Source organism: Phacochoerus africanus, chromosome 8 (assembly GCF_016906955.1).
Source record: "Phacochoerus africanus isolate WHEZ1 chromosome 8, ROS_Pafr_v1, whole genome shotgun sequence".
NCBI lineage: Eukaryota > Metazoa > Chordata > Mammalia > Artiodactyla > Suidae > Phacochoerus > Phacochoerus africanus.
In genome coordinates this window covers 46,556,091-46,576,383 of record NC_062551.1, presented here as the reverse complement: position 1 = coordinate 46,576,383, position 20,293 = coordinate 46,556,091, and the positions used below count along the sequence as shown (strand labels likewise).

Genomic DNA, 20,293 nt, shown 5'->3' with positions numbered 1-20,293 from the left:
GGAGAAAAGGAAATCTTTGTACACTGTTAGTTGCAATGTGAGTTGGTACAACTGTTATGGACTACAATACAGAGATTCCTCAGAAAATAAAAAATAGAAGTACTATATGGTCCAGCAGGCCCATTTCTGGATATACATCCAAAGGAAACAAAATCAGTATCTGGAAGAGTTTTCTGCATTCCCATGTTCATATTCATTGCAGCATTATTCACAGTAAGATATGGAATCAACCTAAGTGCCTATTGATGGATGAGCAGACAAAATGTAGGTGAGATAGCCATCATTCACTGGGACTTTCTCTTGCCTTTTTGCTATATTGATTTTTTTTTTCTTCTATCAGTGTGTGGGTAGATCTACATATAATGGAATTCAGCCAGGAGAAAGAAGGATATTGTGCATTTGCAACAACCTGAATGTATCTAGAGAACTTTATACTAAGTGAAATTAGCCAAAGACAAATACTATGGTTCCATTTATGTGTATATATTTTTTGAAAAAGTCCAACTCATAGAACCAAAATAGAATGGTAGTTGCTAAGGGCTGGAGGCTGGAAGAGATGGAGATGTGCTGGTCAAAGGGTACAAGCCTTCGGCCATAAGATGAATAAACCTGAGAATCTAAGGTACATCATGGTGACTATAGTCAATTACGCTGTTTAGAAACTTGAAATTTTCTAAGAGAGTAGTTGTTGTTTTTTTTGGGGGGGGGTCTTTTTAAGGACGCACTTGCGGCATATAGAGGTTCCCAGGAGAGGGGTCCAATCCAAGCTGTAGCGGCCGGCCTACATCACAGCCATAGCAATGCCAGATCTGAGCCTCATCTGTGACCTACACCACAGCTCGCGGCAACTCGGGATCTGTAACCCACTGAGTGAGGCCAGGGATCAAACCCACAACCTCATGGTTCCTAGTCAGATTCGTTTCTTCTGTGCCACAACGGGAATTCCTAAGAGAGTAGATCTTAAGTTTTCTCACTTCTCATTCCCCCGAAAAAGGTCACTGTTTGAGGCCATGGCTACATTAATCAACCTGATTGTGGTCATCATTTCACAAAGTATATGTGTGTCAAATCGTCACTTGGTATACTTTATTTGTCTTTTTTGAGGGCCGCAGCCACTGCATATGGAGATTGCCAGGCTAGGGTTCAAATCAGAGCTGTAGCCGCTGGCCTACACCACAACCACAACCACACCAGATACAAGCTGAGGCTGTGACCTACATCACAACTCAGGGCAACGCCAGATCCTTAACACACTGAGCGAGGCCAGGGATTGGTCCTGCGTCTTTATGGATACTAGTCAGATTCGTTTCCACTGAGCCACGACAGGAACTCCAGTATACTTTAAATATGTACAATTTGTGAATTTCTCATTAAAGCTAAAAAAAAATCTGTTTTTTTGTTTGTTTTTTGTCTTTTTAGGGCCACATCTGCAGGATATGGAGGTTCCTAGGCTACGGGTCGAATCGGAGCTGTTGCTGCCAGCCTACACCACAGCCACAGCAACACCAAATCTGAGCCACATCTGCGATCTACACTGCAGCTTTTGGCAACACTGGATCCTTAATCCACTGAGCAAGGCCAGGGATTGAACATGCAACCTCGTGGTTCCTAGTTGGATTCACTTCCGCTGCACCACGACGGGAACTCCGAAAAATCTGTTTTAAATAAAAGAATAAAAAACACTAATAACAAAAGGAAGAAAAAGGCTGCATAGGAGATATATATTTGAGACTTTGGTCATCTAGAAATGTCACATGCACCCTTCACATGAGTGTAAATTTTGGCCGGTTAAGTCATTCTAGTCAAGGATTCATTTCTCTCTAGTATTAAAAAATTTGTCACATTTTTTTGTTTTTCCTTTTCCTTTCAGGGTACTATTGAGCAGGCCATTGTGTTTCTGTTTCTGAGTTCCTTCATGTGACTTGTTTTCTGATTGTTGAAAGTGTTAGGATCTTCTCTATATTCTAATTATTCTAAAATTTTATCCTTTGATACCCTGCCAAGGGTCTACCAATTATTTATAACTTGAGTTTTCAGGGAAAATGGGGGAGCAGGAGGATACTCCTCTTTATTGAGAATATACTATGTACCACTTAGCTTTTTAACTGGGATATTACTCTTAATTTAGTATAATATATTTTACAATCAGAATGGATTTTAGAGTCTTCATTATGCACAGGCATTTCTGTCTACAAGAATTAGTTTAACACTAACTCTTGTTCATTCGCATCACAGGCATTGACCCCAACCTATTTGCTCTCCATTTCTATGTCTACAAACAAAACTCTCCTATTCTTCATCTACTTTTTTTTTTTTTTTGTCTTTCTGCCATTTCTAGGGCTGCTCCTGCAGCATATGGAGGTTCCCAGGCTTGGGGTCTAATCGGAGCTGTGGCCGCTGGCCTACGCCAGAGCCACAGCAACACCAGATCCGAGCCGCATCGGCGACCTACACCACAGCTCATGGCAACGCCGGATCCTCAACCCACTGAGCAAGGCCAGGGATCCAACCCGCAACCTCATGGTTCCTAGTCAGATTTGTTAACCACTGAGCCACGACGGGAACTCCTTCTTCGTCTACTTTTATCTTTTTCTTCTCTCCTTCCATCTTGAAATCATTTTTTTTTTTTTCATTACACAAATTTTTGTTTCAGGAATCTGTGATATTCAAGGATGTGTGCGTCAACTTCTCTCTTGAGGAGTGGGAATGCCTGGACTCGACTCAAAGGAATTTGTACAGATGCGTAATGTTGGAGAATTACAGCAACCTGGTCTCAGTCGGTAAGCCTACCTATCGCCAAAAAGTTATAGTTTGCCCTCTGGCTTATGTGATTCCCCACAGGAAGAATTTTTCAGCTCCCTTCATATATCTTTTCATTGTTTCTCCCTATTCCTAACGAAATGGCAGAATAGCATCATGAGACATAAGGCCAAAGCTCCCTCTTCTCTTGCTTTTTGTGGCCCTTGCAATAGTGATATCCTCTTTTATTTGCTGATCACAGGACAAGAATTGAGTGCTGAATCTACAACATAAAAATCTTCTTTCTTCTCTTGTGAGTAGGACTTTCCATTCCCAAGCCAGACGTGATCTCTTTATTGGAGCAAGGCAAGGAGCCTTGGGGTGTTTTTGACAGTGAAATGACAAGGGGCCTGAACCAAGGTAAGTGATTGATGATCATGCAAGGGGAGAGGAATGCAAGATGTAACTCAGCTGCTCAATGAGTTGGCCATATCTTTGAGCTATTTTGAGAAATCTCCCCTCAAAGTCCACAACCGTAAGAGAAAAGAAAACCTCACCATGAGCTTTCAAATACACACAATTCTTCTTTTCTTTTCTGTGGTACTTTCTTCCTGTTCTTAGCAGGTGATTCTGAGGACAAACATCTGCCTTTATTTGGGATCGTATTCCTTTTTTTTTTTTTTTTTCTTTTTAAGACCACATGGAGGTTCTTGGGCTAGGGTTCAAATTGGAGCTGCTGCTGGAGTCCTATGCCACAGCCCCAGTAACACCAGATCTAAGCCACTTACAGCAATGCCAGATCCTTAACCCACTGAGCAAGGCTGTGGATCAAACCCACATCCTCGCAGACACTGTGTTGTCTCGGGTTGGGTTCTTAACCGACTGAACCATAGTGGGAATTCCATCTTATCCCTTCTTACAGGTTCAGTTTCTTTTACCTTTCAGTTTACATATGTGTCACGTTCTTGAACAGTTTGGCATTTAATATGTTCTTTTTTTTTTTTTTTGTCTTTTTAGGCCCACACCTAAAGCATATGGAGATTCCCAAGCTAGGGCTCAAATTGGAGCTGTAGCCCCTGGCCTATGCCAACCACAGCAATGCCAGATCCAAGCTGTGTCTTCGACCTACACCACAGCTCATAGCAATGCCAGATCCTTAACACACTGAGCAGGGCCATGGATCAAACCTGCGTCCTCATAGATTCATTTCCACCAAGCCGCAATGGGAGCTCCTGTTCAGTTTTTATTCATTACTTTATTTACATATTCATTCCTTCAATCAACACTCCCTTATATTTTGTATGTTGTGGAGGATATTTTTCTGGGAGATACAGAGATCATAAAATATATGACCTATTAAGAAATTTATATCCAGGGGATACAGAAAAAAAAAATTTTTTTTTTCTCTTTTTAGGCCCACACCTGTGGCATATGGAGGTCTCCAGGCTAGGGGTCGAATCAGAGCTATAGCTGCCGGCCTACGCCACAGCCACAGCAATGCTGGATTCAAGCCACATCTGCGAGCTACACCACAGCTCATGGCAACACCGGGTCCTTAACCCACTGAGTGAGGCCAGGGTTCGAACCTGAAAATTCTGAAATAGATTCATCCCAAAGGGTTACAATGGAAGGATTTACAAAGCATGGACTTAAACAGAGATCTCAGGAAAGACATCTCTAAGTGTCATGTACCTCTGAAGACATGCTCACTTTCTTTCAGCATACATCTTTCTCTACATAAAACATTTAATACTAAAGATAAATCTTATGAATGCAGAAAACATAAACATATGCCTGTGAATAAAACTCACAACTTGCTACAAATCGAGAAAGTCATACTAGGTGCTTCCATTGTGGCTTAGCAATAATGAACCTGACTAGTATCCATGAGGTTACTCAGTGGGTTGAGGATCCAGCATTATCATGAGCTGCGGTGTAAGTCGCTCAGATCTGGCATTGCTGTGACTGTGGTATAGGCTGGAAGATGCAGCTCCAGTTCACCCCCGAGGCCAGGGACTTCCATATGCCACAAGTGAAGCCCTAACCCCCCCCACCAAAAAAAAGGAAGTCATACTGGCAAAAATTTTTATGCCTATAGAGAATATAAGAAGGCCTTTAGGAGTTCCCGTCGTGGCGCAGTGGTTAACGAATCCGACTAGGAACCATGAGGTTGCGGGTTCGGTCCCTGCCCTTGCTCAGTGGGTTAACGATCCGGCGTTGCCGTGAGCTGTGGTATAGGTTGCAGACGCCGCTCGGATCCCGTGTTGCTGTGACTGTGGTGTAGCCTAGCAGCTGTGGCTCCAATTCGACCCCTAGCCTGGGACCCTCCATATGCCACAGGTGCGGCCCTAGGAAAAAAAAAAAAAAAAGAAAAAGATTTAAAAAAAAAATCTACAGATAATAAATGCTAGAGAGGTTGTAGAATAAAGGGAACCCGTCTACACTGTTGGTGGGATATTAATTCATGCAAGCACTATGGAGAACAGTATGGAGGTTCCTCAAAAAACTAAAAATAGAATTACCATGTGATCGAACAGTCCCACTTGTAGGCATTCTATTTGGAGAAAACTGTGATTTGAAAAGATACATACACCCCATTGTACATTGCAGCACTGTTTACAATTAGCCAAGATATGGGAGCAACCTATATGTCCTTCAGCAGGGGAACGGACAAAGAAGATGCACACATGTACAATGGAATATTACTCAGGTGTAAAAAAGAACAAAATAATGCCATTTTCGACAGACCTAGAGATTATCCTACCAAGTGAAGTAAGACAGAAAAAGACAAACATCATATGATATCACTTATATGTGGAATCTAATAAAAATGATATCCCTTTATCACATTTCTACCAGTATATTTGATCACTATATGTCATTCACATTCATATACATTAAATTCAGTTTAATTCCCCTGTTTATACCATAAATGTTTCAGTTCTTCCAGAAAAAAAATGAATATTTTCTTTTATGCTTTCTTTCAGACTGTGGATCTAGGTGTGAAACTAAGGAATTCTCTTCGAAGAAGGACATTTATGGAATAGAATCATGTCCGTGGTTTTCATTGGGACATCTTACAAAACATGGACTTGACAGTTCTTATTATAGAGATGATTGGGAATGGAAAAGAAAGACTGAGCAAAAACAAAGATCTCATGAAAAGAAATTTAATCAAGTTATTTTCAGCAATGCAAATATACACACGTTCAGTCAGCACACATCTCTTCTTACTCCATATAAAAAAACTTATATTGAGAAAGCCTGTGAATATAAGGACAATGAGAAATCGTTTGTGCCTGACTTGCAACTAACTGCACAGCAGAGAATTGATACCCGCAAGAAATTCAGTAGATCTAAGGAATATGGAAAGGCCACTAGTCGAGGTTTAGAACACACTCAGCATCAGATCATGCTTCCTGGTGAATCCTCTGAACATAAGGAATGTGATAGGGCCTTAGACTGTGTACAAAGTCAGGGCATTGATAGCAAGAAGAAAATATATGAGTGTCAAGAATGTGGAAAAGCCTTTAGTACTAGTTCAATATTTAAATCCCATCAGAAGATTCACACATGTGAGAAGTCCTATCAATGCAAGTTATGCGGAAAAGCCTTTAGTAGTAAGTCAGCCATTATTCTGCATCAGAAAATTCACACTGGTGAGAAACCATTTGTGTGTAAGGAATGTGGAAAGGCGTTTCGTAGCAGTTCCATACTTACAGAACATCAGAGAATTCACACTGGTGAGAAACCTTATCTATGTAGAGAGTGTGGCAAAGCTTTTTATTATTCCTCTGATCTTAAAAGACATCAGAGAATCCATACAGGTGAAAAACCCTATGAATGTAAGGAATGTGGCAAGGCTTTTAAGAGTGCATCATATTTTTTTATACATCATAGAATTCATACTGGTGAGAAACCCTATGAATGTGAAAAATGTGCTAAGACATTTAGAAGTAGTTCAGCCCTCAATCGACATCAGCGAGTTCATACTGGTGAAAAACCCTATGTCTGTAAGGATTGTGAAAAGGCCTTTTGCAGCAGTTCAAAACTTATAGAACATCAGAGAATTCACACAGGTGAGAAACCATATGTGTGTAAAGAATGCGGAAAGGCTTTTTATTACTCTTCAGGCCTTAGCCAACATTGTGGAACTCACATGGGTGAGAAACCCTATAAGTGTAAGGAATGTGGGAAAACTTTTAGTAGTAGCTCAGCCATTGTCCGGCATAAGAGAATTCATACTGGTGAGAAACCCTTTGAATGTAAGGAATGTAGAAAGGCCTTTCATCTTTCTGCAGACCTTTCTCAACATCAGAGAATTCATAAGGGTGAGAAACTCTATGAATGCCATGAATGCGGGAAGGTTTTTGTACGTAGTTCAAATCTTAATCAGCATCAAAAAGGTCATGCCAGTAAGAAACTCTGAACAGTATCTGTGGGAAAAGGCATTCCACTATGGATTTTACCTAATTTGAGACAGGACTTCATGCTAATGAAATATCCTGTGATTAATTTGAAGAGGCTTTTATATTTTGGGTTGGTATCCATAAGGATGTGGGTTTCATCCCTGACCTCCTTCAGTGGGTTAAAGATCCGGCATTGCCATGAGCTGTGGTGTAGATCACAAATGCAGCTCGGATCCCGTGTTGCTGTGGCTCTGGTGTAGCCCTCTACCTCTAGCCTGGGAACCTCCATAGGCCACAGATGTGGCCATAAAAAAAAAAAAAAAGAGGCTTTTGTTTGCATTTCACAACCTGATTGTCTAAGAATATAGTGTACGTCAGAAAATCTTCATCAACCATTCACTCCTTAATGTCAGAATTTATAAATGTGAATGAGGAAAATGAAAACTTTTCTTGTAGATCAACCTTAAACATCAGACAGTTTATTAAGGAATAACCCTGGGGTTTCATTTCATATTTGCTAATTTAATTCTAAGGTGTTTTTGTCCTGTGTCTATTTACTGATCATAAAATTATTTAATCTAATCAGTATTAACTTAAGTTTTTGTTGTGCATTATAGTTCTGAGTTAATTTCTTTTTCTCCAAGATTCTGCACCCATAACTACTTATCCTCTCTAGTTTCTTTTCCTATAGTTTGGTGATATATGCTTGTTTATATAAGCTTAAGTTTCAGGGCAACAATTTAAGTATCATTCCATATGTATATGTGTGCATATGTATATGTATATACATATATATCTGTAATTGTACCTGCACCTTTTTGTGTTATTTTTGCTTTTTAGATATCTTAATGCAAATAAGACCACCACTTTTTTTTTAAAGAGAGTTCCTTTTAATCTTAATATTTTATTGTGATTTTTTTAGAGGAATACAAAAGAGATTTTTAAACCTATCACTCATTACAATAATCACTCTCAAATGGTGAAAATTAATATTTAGAAAAATTTCAAAGTAAATGTCGTATTTTATAAATTACCTTTTCTGTGACAGAATATGTCATAAACAGTCTTCCAAGTCAGTAAAAATTATATCATCATTTTTACTTGAATGGAGTTCGTGTTTATCTGAGTGGCCCTATTATTATTTTACTAATCTGTTGATAAAATATATTTACCTTCTAAATTTTGCCTTTATAAACAGTGCTCCTTTCAATACCGCTTGCGCATTTTATGTACTCATCTGCTTTATTTTGTATTTCTGAAATCACCCATGAGTACCTTATACTTTAAATTTTTTTAAACATTACAGATAAGCTAAACTCCCTTTGACTATTTCCCTTACTCTAGTAAGAAACTCTAGTTTCTTTCCTAAATTTGCCACTATTGGCAGTTTCATTCAAGAGCCTTTTAAAATGCAATTGCAATCGCTTCTCGGCCTTTTGGCTAAGATCAAGTGTAAAATGCAATTGCACACACATATATAAATATATATATGTATGTGTGTGTGTTTATATTATATATATACTGTTTATAATTTTTAAGAACATAGTATTGCTTTCAATCTTTTTTTTTTTTTTTTGCTCTTTAGGGTGGCACCTGAGGCACATGGAGATTCCCCAGGCTAGGGGTTGAATCAGAGCTATAGCTGCTGGCCTACGCCACAGCCACAGCAATGTAGTACTAAATTTAATCAGTTTCTTAATCAGTACCTCTCTCTAAGCTTCTTTGTTTGGGCCCAAATCTACATACATTTCCCCAAGTCTTTTTTTTTTTTGTCTTTTGTCTTTTGTCTTTTCAGGGCCGCACCCACAGCATATGGTGTTTCCCAAGCTAGGGATCTAATCAAAGCTGTAGCCTCCGGTCTGTGCCACAGCCACAGCAACGCCAGATCCGAGCCGTGTCTGCAAACTTCATCACAGCTCACGGCAATGCCGGATCCTTAACCCCGCTGAGCGAGGCCAAGGATCGAACCCACAACCTCATGGTTCCTAGTCAGATTTGTTTCTGATGCTCCACAACAGTAACTCCCAATGCTGGATCCTTAACCCACTGAGCAAGGCTAGGGATTGAACCTGTGTCCTCATGGATGCCAGTAAGATTCATTGTCCCCTGAGCCACAACAAGAACTCCTGCTTTCAATCTTAAGTAGTATACTTCATGTATAGCAAAATGGAGGAGACTAATAGTAACTGTCATGCGAGTGTAATGAGGATTACAGAAGTTAATGAACTGATGCGTGTCACTGTGGAATTGTTCAGTAAATGTGAACAACCACTATCTTCATCTATTTATAGAATGGTGTTTGACCCATGATATATATATGCAATAATATGACAATTCATGTTGGAAAGAAACTTAAAACCAAAGTTAAACAAAGGTGTTAAAATGTGGTAAAGCTTTCCTACAGAACTCAGTCTTTGTGCTGAATCATAACATTCTGGAGTGAAAATGTACATAAATATGTCTGGAGTGGTTGAGACCACAACTATCACAGAATAATGAGAAGAAGACAAAAACAGTAATATTATAAAACACATTATCTAACATAGGAAAACACATGGGGAAGCCAAAATATCTAAATACCAATCCAGTTCTCATCTGAATTACCTTTTGATTAAGGGTGAAACCAACACAAATTAGTTTCACTAGGAGTAAATTATAGTGTGTATTCTACATAGAAAATGGTGCCTGACAAAACTGCACAGAAGAAAATTTACAGCTCTACATTCGTGGAGGTACTAGAAAATTTTTAAATGTGTATATAGTTTTGAGAAACTAAAAAAAAGTCCCACAATTATCTAAAGACAATGGGATGTATTTGTAAAAAGGAAGGTGAAAATAACTGAAATAAGTGAAACATCTGAATGGATGAATAGCACAAATGGTGTTTCTTGAAGCAAACAATGTGGATATTCTGGTCAAAAAGAGAATAAGCATTGTGACTGAGAAATTGACATTGCTACAAATTAGAGATTTGGGGGGCAACTTATATACCCTTTTTGCTAATAATTTTGAAGAAAGTAAAATGCTTATTCTCCAAAAACAAATCTCCAGAATTGAGTCAAGAGAGATATGAACACAGAAATCCAATAAAAACTGGACAAAACAGCCATTTCTAAAGAAATTACTTGACCCTTTTTATAGGCAAATTTTAAAATTCCCAATTCTCTTTAAAGTGCTCCTCATAGAATATTTAAACATGAAAGCTTGACATTTAATTCTATGACTCTTGCATAACTTTAAACAAAGTAAAACAAAACTTCTGGTACTATCAACCATGAATATTTGTGCAACATCATAAACCAGTAATTTAAAATCACAAGTGTATTCAGTTGAATCTAGATGATTGTTCACTCCAGAAAAGGCTGAAGAATATTTCTACAATTTACACAAAGTCCAAATATTCTTTGAAAAAAATGTTGATCCATGTGACATAACTTTTCTTCTACATCAAAAATTCCCTTTAGCATTTAGTGGTACATGTATTTTGCTAATAAATTATCTCAGCTTTTGTTGATAAGAATAAGCATTTTATCTTAATATTTGGATGACACTTTCTGGATTTAGAATTTTAAGTTGACAATATATATGTCCTATTTTTCTGGAAAACCCTAATGTATCCAGGCTATGAACATCTATGGGGGACATTATCCTGCCTATCACATGCTGCCAGTTTTGCAAAGTGGCTATGCTATTTTGCATTCTCAGTAGCAATGTTTGAGATTTCTATTTAGTCCACATCTTAACTAGTAATTGATCTGGTGAGACCCTTTGATTTTAACTATTTTATTGGGGATATGGTAGAATTACCCTGTGGTTTTAATTTGCGTTTCTTTGAGATGTACTATTTTTTGACCTCTTTTCCTATGCCATTTGTTAGGCATTTAAATATACTTTTTGTAAAATGGCTATTCAAGCCTTTTGCCTATTTTGGGGTGGGTTGTCACTTTTTCTTATTGATTTGTAGGAGAATTCTTTTATATTTATAATACAAGTCCATAATGTATTACAAAAACCCTTTCAAAGTCTCTGGCTTATCTTTTCACTCTCTATAGCTTTGATGAACATTTCTTAATTTTAATGAAATCCGAGATTTTATCTTTTACGATTTGTATTTTTTGTGTCCTGTGTCCCTTCCCTGGATCCTTATCTGACCTTATCCCATAGGTTCCATTGAGATTCCACTCAGATACATTCCTGGCATATCAAACCATCCAGTTTGTGGTACTTTGTTGTGGCGGCCTTAGGAAACTAATATACTGGTTGATGGTGTCAGGCAAGTGCAATGTCCAAAACCTAAGGAGATGTCGTTACCTAGTGGTCGTATCTTTTTGCCACAGGCTTCAGTCTCCTTAATTGTCAGTTGGTGACACCTGCAGCTCAAAATACTCATGAGGGCTGACTGGCCAGAAGGAAGGGGAGCCTGTACAGTTTGTTGTGTGGTTTCTAGAGACTGTTACTCAGTACCTCCTTTGGGTGATCTTTACCGCCCCTGGGGCATATGGAAGTTCCCAGGCTAGGGGTCACATCGGAGCTGCAGCTGCCCATCTATGCCACAGCCACAGCAGTGTGGGATCCTAGCTGAATCTATGACCCACACCACAGCTTGTGGCAATGCTGGATCTTTAACCCACTGAGGAAGGCCAGGGATCGGACCCACATTCTGATAGATACTATGTTGGGTCCTTAACCTGCTGAGCCACAACAGGAACTCCTCCTTTGTGTGCTCTTATGTATTGAGTTCAGTAGTATCTTTTTTTTTTTTTTTTTGTCTTTTCAGGGCTGCACTTGTGCATATGGATGTTCCCAGGCTAGGGGTCTAATCAGAGCTACAGCTGCCAGCCTACACCACAGCCACCACAATGCCAGATCCAAGCCGCGTCTGTGACGTACACCACAGCTCATGACAACACCAGATCCTTTTTTTTTTTTTATTCATTTCTCTCTCTTTTTTTTTTATTTATATAATTTTTTTTATTTTCCCACTGTACAGCAAGGGTGTCAGGTTATCCTTACATGTATACATTACAATTACAATTTTCCCCCACCCTTTCTTCTGTTGTAACATGAGTATCTAGACAAAGTTCTCAATGCTATTCAGCAGGATCTCCTTGTAAATCTATTCTAAGTTGTGTCTGATAAGCCCAAGCTCCCGATCCCTCCCACTCCCTCCCCCTCCCATCAGGCAGCCACAAGTCTCTTCTCGAAGTCCATGATTTTCTGTGGAGATGTTCATTTGTGCTGGATATTAGATTCCAGTTATAAGTGATATCATATGGTATTTGTCTTTCTGGCTCATTTCACTCAGTATGAGATTCTCTAGTTCCATCCATGTTGCTGCAAATGGCATTATGTCATTCTTTTTTATGGCTGAGTAGTATTCCATTGTGTATATATACCACATCTTCCGAATCCAATCATCTGTCGATGGACATTTGGGTTGTTTCCATGTCCTGGCTATTGTGAATAGTGCTGCAATGAACATGCGGGTGCATGTGTCTCTTTTAAGTAGAGTTTTGTCCGGATAGATGCCCAAGAGTGGGATTGCGGGGTCATATGGAAGTTCTATGTATAGATTTCTAAGGTATCTCCAAACTGTTCTCCATAGTGGCTATACCAGTTTACATTCCCACCAACAGTGCAGGAGGGTTCCCTTTTCTCCACAGCCCCTCCAGCTCTTGTTATTTGCAACACCAGATCCTTAACCCACTGAGCAAGGCCAGGGATTGAACCCACAGCCTCATGGTTCCTAGTCAGATTCATTTCTGCTGCACCAGGACAGGAACTCCGAGTTCAGTAGTATCTTCCTGTGAGACATGAAGTGCCTCCAACACTCAAGCCTATCAAATGTTGTGCCTCATTTTTGTTTGCTAGAGTTTGAAGACCAACAATTTTTCTTTTAAAAGCTCAGGGCTTTTCTCTGGACATGAGCCCACATGGTTTCCAAGAATCTTACTTCAGAGGTTAGCCCCTGTATCTTATTGGGATTTTAATATTCCAGAACTTGACTCATCTTATGAAAGGCCATCTACATGCTGCCCTTAGCCCTCCCAATCAGCATAATACCATCCATATAAAAGTATCAGAACACTCCTGGTAATATTTCAGCCTTTTTAGGTCTCCGCCTATTCTCTAGTGATGAATTGGGAAGAAATCAGGTAGCCTGTGGCTGCATGATAAAATAAAGGAAATTAGAATCTTGTGAAGGCAAATCGGCTCTGATCTTCAGAATGCAGTGGGATCCTGAGATGGCATTAACATTGTCCCCCAACCACTGCAAGACAGATATCTTCAGTCTGCATTATGGACTCCCTAATTATTAAGATAGGAACTGCATGTGCAAGAGAGACTACTGCCACACTGCACTTGTGGTAGTCCACAATCCCGTGCCAAGTAACAGTGTCATCTTCACTGGCCACCGAGGACTATCACGTGACATAATAGTACCTCTTCCTCCATTAGCTCCTTGATCAGCATAGTGACCTCTGGTCTCCGCTACCTCTGTTCTCTCTCCCAAGCATTCTGTATTGCTTCATGGTAAATACAGGACCACACTGGAGAAGTCTAGTGTGCTCCAGGTTGTGTACTTGTGCCACTACCACTGTTCTAATTGTGGCATTTCCCCATTGGGAATATCTCTTTGGATAGAATTATTACCTATAATTAACACATCTATCCCCACAACACATTCAGCAGTATCAGTTACAACCACTCGAGTGGGTATTGCCCCCAAAGAGTCCCCCCTAGAAAGTTCTACTAGTCTATTTTCCAATCTGGAAATTATTTCCAAATCCACTTCAAGTAATGTTTTTGACCATGACCAAGAGTGCTGCTTGCTAGCACCACAGTAATTTATGTCCCAGTGTCAAAGGGCTTACGATGTTTGGCAACCTTGTCACTGTCAAGTCCCCAAAATACCTTGACCGGTGCAAGTGGCCTTGGATCCTTCTTGGGGAAGGCTAGGCCTCAGCCTTTATTCCAGTCCTGTTTTTTCTTTAAGGTGGTAAGCAAGTTCCGGTCATGGTTCAGCAGAAACGAATCTGACTAGTATCCATGGGGATGTAGTTTGATCCCTGGCCTCACTCAGTGGGTTAATCTGGCATTGCTGTGATCTGTGGTGCAGATGAGGTTGCAGATGAGGCTCAGATCTGGCATGGCTGTGGCTGTGGCTGTGGCGTAGGCCAGCGGCTACAGCTATGATTCGACCCCTAGCCTGGGAACCTCCATATGCCCCAAGTGTGGCCCAAAAAAAACATAATTAATTAATTAAATGTAGGGAAAGAGAAGCACTATTGAAGGCACTGAATCAACACCAATGCAAACAGCACAAACCTCTACAAGCGGATCTAGATTCTGTGGGTCCTGTTCCTGCGTGTCCACAATAAACACTAAAGCTGGCTGAAAAAAAAAAAGAAAAAAAAAAAGGAGTTCCCGTCGTGGCGCAGTGGTTAGCGAATCCGACTAGGAACCATGAGGTTGAGGGTTCAATCCCTGCCCTTGCTCAGTGGGTTAATGATCCGGCGTTGCCGTGAGCTGTGGTGTAGGTTGCAGACGCGGCTCGGATCCAGCATTGCTGTGGCTCTGGCGTAGGCTGGCAGCTACAACTCCGATTCAACCCCTAGCCTGGGAACCTCCATATGCCGCGGGAGCGGCCCAAGAAATGGCAAAAAGACAAAAAAAAAAAAAAACCTGTTCCAAAACGTGTTACTATAGTTAAACGTGTGCATAACCTATGACCCAGCAATTCCCCTCCAAGGTATATATGCAACCAAGATGCATATATATATATATATATATATATACACACACATATATATATATATAGCAAAAGACACAAAGGATACTGTTCATAAGCACTATTCCCAAGCTGAAAACAAGCCAAATGCCATCAACAATGACAATAAATGAATTTTGTCAATTAATCTCACAAGCAATGTTCGGCAAAACAAGTCAAATGAAAGTGGGGGAAAGTGTGCATATAATCCGATTCCATTTATTTTAGGCTCAAAATCAGGCAAAACTAATCTGTGTTTTAAGTCATGGGATGGATACTGTTGCAAGAGACCAGGAGGGGACTTCTGGGGTGCTAGTTATACCGGTTTTGTTCCTAAAATATCGGCTGCCTCTGTACACTGATGCCAAATAGAAACACGGAGACAGAGTTGAGGAAACAGAAAAAGTAGCTTTAATTGCCAGGCAAAGGGCTAACACAGCAGGACAGCGCCTCAAGGACTGTGCCCCCCAACTCCCGCTCTCGCCCTGCGCCAGAGGATAGTGAGGAGTCTTATAGTGTTCAAGGAGCCAGATGTGATCAGCTTGTGGACACTTTCCTTCGTGGTAAGGTAATTGGAGTCAGATCTTCTGTTTGCACCGGGCTGGGATCTAAATGTTTGTGGGCAGCATACAGGTAACTTCTTCCACAGGGTGAGGGCTTCAACACCTGCAAAACAGCTCCAAGGACCTGGCTCAACTGTCCCTGAGGAAGAACTAAAGGTCTTTGACGTTACTGAATGGCTAAATTATTATTATTGTCTTGCCTGCTTTTCTTGTTCTCTGTATTTTCTCATTTCTCTAATTAAATTGATTCTTTAAAGTTTTTCTGTAGATAAAAGGCAGGCATAAGACTTAAGTGGGGATCTAATCTGAGAAGAACCCATTGGGTCCTGCTCAGTTACAATATGAACAATTTATGTAAATTCATCCAGTTTTACTCAATGACTTGGGCACGTTTTGGCATGTTACATTTAAAAAATATACTTTAAACAAAAATTTTGTTATTGTTTTTTAATCACAAAAACTCTCTCAGACACAAAACACAACCACACCCCCGAGGTCACAAACTGAAGCAAAAGCATTCACACCAGTAGTAAAAAGTCACTCTGCCCATGCCCCAGGCTAAGGTTGGGTCAAGGTCTCCTCTCCGTTAACCTCCTCAGACTGCTTTATCTTTCCCTCCACCTGCTGGGACTTCTGCACCCAACAGCTCTGCCAGGACAACCACCATAACTCCCCGCCCCCGCCAAGGGGCTGAGACTTCAGAACGCCCCCGCTCTGCTCTCTGGGGCTCCTGGCCACAATACACGTCCCAAAAGTCCCCGCAGCGCAAAAAAGCTGCCCGCTAGAGCGCGAGCGGAGGGACCGCATCACAACTCGGACTGGTCCCCTAGGGGAGTGATTCGCTGGAGTCGGCGGAGGACCGGCAGGTCGCAGCTGGTAGCTCTGGAGGTTTACGGTCAGGTGAGGGCTCAGGAGGCTTGGCTTGCCGGCTCGCTCCTGTTTTTTTTTTGTTCCTGGACTACATTTCCCAGAAGACAGCGGGTGTTACGTCACTTCCGTCTAGGCTGTCAGCGCTGTTTTGCTAGAACAAGTTGGGCAGCGCGGCGGCGGAAGGAGCTCAGGCTGTCGAACTGTGCAGGGACAGGTGGGACCTGGCAGGACACCGGGGAAGGTGAAGGTGAGGGGTTGTAGCCCTGGCTCGGAGACTGGTGGGATAGTTGATAGACTATTTTAGGCTTGTGGCTCGTACAGCCGTGGTTGTAACTACTCAATTTTGTTGTAGAGTGAAAGCAGCCATATGTAATACATAAATAAATGGACGTGGCTGAGTTCTAATGGAACTTTACGGAACAACCTGTGGGCCCACCAAATAGGAGCAGAGTTGAAAGGCGAAATTTGCTATCTGATTTAGTGAATGCTAATATAGATGGTTTAATTTTTATGAAGAGTAGGGGTCAGTTGCAGTTTTTAAGCAGATAACTCAAAATACACATCTCCTTCTGACAATGGAAATTCCCTGGGACACCCATGGGAGAAATGCTCTGTTTCCAAAGCAGTTGTCAGATTTCTGGTAATATCTGAAATTGGAGCCTCACCTTTTATGTGAAAAGGCCTTTTAGTAGCTTGATAGCTTGTTCAGGAAAAAGAATAAAATGGATAGATGGAATTTATTTTGCGTTAAATTTGAGAGAATAAAAGAAGCAGAAGATTCATATGTTAATATGTGTTATTGGCGTTCCTCTTGTGGCTCAGTGGTAATGAACCTGACTATTATCTTTGAGGACACAGTTCCATCCCTAGCCTCACCTAGTGGGTGAAGGATCCCCCTGTTGCCATGAGCTGTGGTGTAGGTCGCAGACACGACTCCAATCTGGCGTTGCTGTAGCTGTGGTGTGGACCGGCAGCTACAGCTTGGATTCGACCCCTAGCCTGGGAACTACCATATGTCCTAGGTGTGGACCTAAAAAGACCAAGAAAAAAAGTGTTGTTTATTCTTGTTCATTGATTGTGATGGTTTCTGTGATTACAGTAAAAGCTGGTGAATATTGCACACCTAAAAGAGGGAATTGTATGGCATGTAGAGTTAAAGCTCAATAAAATTGTTTTTTAAATGCATACCTTTAGAAGTATTTTTTGTTGGCACAGTGGAAACGAATCCCAGTAGTATCCATGAGGATGCAGGTTCACCACACAGTGGGTTAAGGGTCCAGCGTTACTGTGAGCTGTGGTGTAGGTCCCAGACGCAGCTCAGATCCCACATTACTGTGGCTGTGGCTGTATGTAGGCCAGCAGCTGTAGCTCTGATTTGACCCTAAGCCTGGGAACTTCCATGTGCTGCATGTGTGGCCTTAAAAAGCAAAAAAATAAAAAATAATAAAATAAAATGGATACCCTTAAAAAATCAGGAAAAATAAGTGATGCATCCCCTATCCCCTCTTCTACTTGGTATTTACTTCAAAGTTTAGGCACTGCAGTAAGATTAAGGGGAAAAAAATGAGAAGTCTAACCATTGAAAAGCAACAAAAAAATAGCAGATAATATAATTGTCTGCAGCGAAACAACAAAATATAGAAACTGTCTAAAAATTAGTAAGAAAAGAAAAATCACATATGTAAGTACCAAAGTTCAATGGCATTTATCTTTTGGAGCAATCGCTAGCTTCTTTTGGAAAGGATTGGGAAAACTGGATCAATGAATAAATGCTTCTGTAATTTCCTAGTTATTGCTAAATCCCCCTCCTTTGAAGTTGTACATTTACTCAAGCAACAAATTATTGAGGGCTTTCCCACAGGATCTCCCACAGAATATACTGTCAAACTTTTAGATATTTTCCATTGCCATTCGACTCTCAGTGTAGTTTCATCAGTATTTCTGTTGTCATGAGCCACATTAAGCATCTCCTTATATCCTTCAGTGTATTTGCATTTGTTTTTCAGTGAACTCTCCATTTTTGTTGACCATTTTTCCTTAGGAGTGTTATTCTTTTTTGTTTTTATTTATTTTTATTTTCTGTTTTTAAAGCTATTTCATATATTATTTATGTTAACCTTTTCTCTGTAATATAAATTCCAAAAGCCCTTTTCCAGGTTGTTATTTATCCTTTTCTTTTCCTTATGGTATCTTTCTATTCAATCAAAATAAAATTTTTGTAGTAAAATACCCATCTCTCCCTTGTTACTTGAAGATTTGGCTCATGGCTAGTTAAAATTTTCTAATTCCTGGATTTTAGAAAAATCCAGGCATTGACACTTCTTATACTTCATGCTTTTATTTCTTTTTCTTTTTTTGGCCATCCCGTGGCATTTGGAGTTCCTGGGCCAGGGATCAGATGCAAGCTGCAGTTGTGACCTATGTCATAGCTGCAGCAATGCAGGATCCTTTAACCTGCTATGCCAGGCCAGGGATCTAACCTGCATCCTAGCATTGCAGAAACGCCACCAATTCTGGTGCACCACAGAGGGAACTCCTGATTTAGATTTTTTTTTTTTTTTCTTTTTAGGGCTGCGCCCACAGCATATGGAGGTTTCCAGGCTGGGGGTTGAATCAGATCTGTAGCTGCCGGCCTATACCACAGCCACAGCAACTCGGGATCCGAGCCACGTCTGCGACCTACACCACAGCTCACAGCAATGCTGGATCCTAAACCCACTGAGTAAAGTCAGGGATTAAACCTGCATCCTCATGGATGTGGTGATAAGGAGATTTCCTCAAGTTTCTGTATGATATAAGTCAGCCAAGGGGCCTTAAATTAAGAGAGATTAAGACATGGGGCAGGAGAGAGGCAGACAGGGATTCTTCGCCATTTAAAAGGGAGCTATTTGGAGTTCCTGTTGTGGCACAGGGGAAACGAATCTGACTAGGAACCAAGAGTTCAAACCCTGTCCTCACTCAGTGAGTTAAGGATCTGGTGTTGCCATGAGCTGTGGTATAGGTTGCAGACTCGGCTTGGATCTGGCATTGCTGTGCCTGTAGTGTAGGCCGGCAGCTGTAGCTCTGATTCAACCCCTAGCCTGGGAACCTCCATATGCCATGGAAGCGGCCCTATAAAGCAAAAAAAAAATTTAACAGATAAAAACAAGTAAATAAAAGAGAGCTATTTAGGAAGTTCTGTTGTGGCACAGTGGAAATGAATCCAACAAGTATTTAGTATCCATGAGGATGCAGGTTCAATCCCTGGCCTTGCTCAGTGGGTTAAGGATCCAGCATTGCCATCAGCTGTGGTATAGGTAACATGCAGTTCGAATCCCACATTGTGTGGTTGTGGTACAGACTGGCAGCTCTAGCTCCAATTCAACCCCTAGCCTGGGGAGCTTTCATATGCCACAGGTGCGGTCCTAAAAAGCAAAAAAATAAAATAAAATAAAGAGACCATTATGTCTTTTAAATAAACCATCTGTTGGAACCTATTGGGAGATGAGAGTTCCATTAAATACCTTTCCAGGAGTTCCACTGAATACCTTTCCAGCCATGTGTATTTTGAGAAGTGAAATGTGTGCCTTGGTTACTATTATGTCGGGAACTCTGAAGGGAATATAGATTATCCTGGTAAGGCCTTGTATATGTAGAGACATGTGTGGCTTTGGTTCATATTCGAGTATCCGTAAGGCAAGAGATTCCCAGAGTTCTTTACCCTTAGAGGGGCAACTCTTAGGCAGTGGCCGAAGAGTTTGTAAATATATGCAGATGAGGCCATTTGTTGGTCAGGACATTTGTGCAAAGATGCCTTCCTAAAGTTTGACCACTTGTTCTGACCCTTGGATCCTGTCCTTTGTGGGGGCATCTACAAAGTGGGACTCAAAATTTGAAAAACTACATGTTCAAGAAGGGAATCGTGTTTTAGAATATATGAGGAATTATTACAACTCAACAAT

At 40.7% G+C, this 20,293-nt stretch overlaps 1 protein-coding gene across 1 annotated transcript in view; it reads left to right on the top strand.

Moving 5' to 3' along the window:
* LOC125133198 (zinc finger protein 420-like) overlaps window positions 1–20,293 on the top strand; it is a 71,621-nt gene that overhangs the window by 41,093 nt on the left and 10,235 nt on the right. The window contains exons 2-6 of the mRNA XM_047791325.1: window positions 2,654–2,780; window positions 3,061–3,159; window positions 5,727–7,165; window positions 16,170–16,382; window positions 16,508–16,593. Coding sequence (XP_047647281.1) covers window positions 2,654–2,780; window positions 3,061–3,159; window positions 5,727–7,165; window positions 16,170–16,382; window positions 16,508–16,593 — 1,964 coding nt within the window. The remainder of the gene's footprint in view (window positions 1–2,653; window positions 2,781–3,060; window positions 3,160–5,726; window positions 7,166–16,169; window positions 16,383–16,507; window positions 16,594–20,293) is intronic.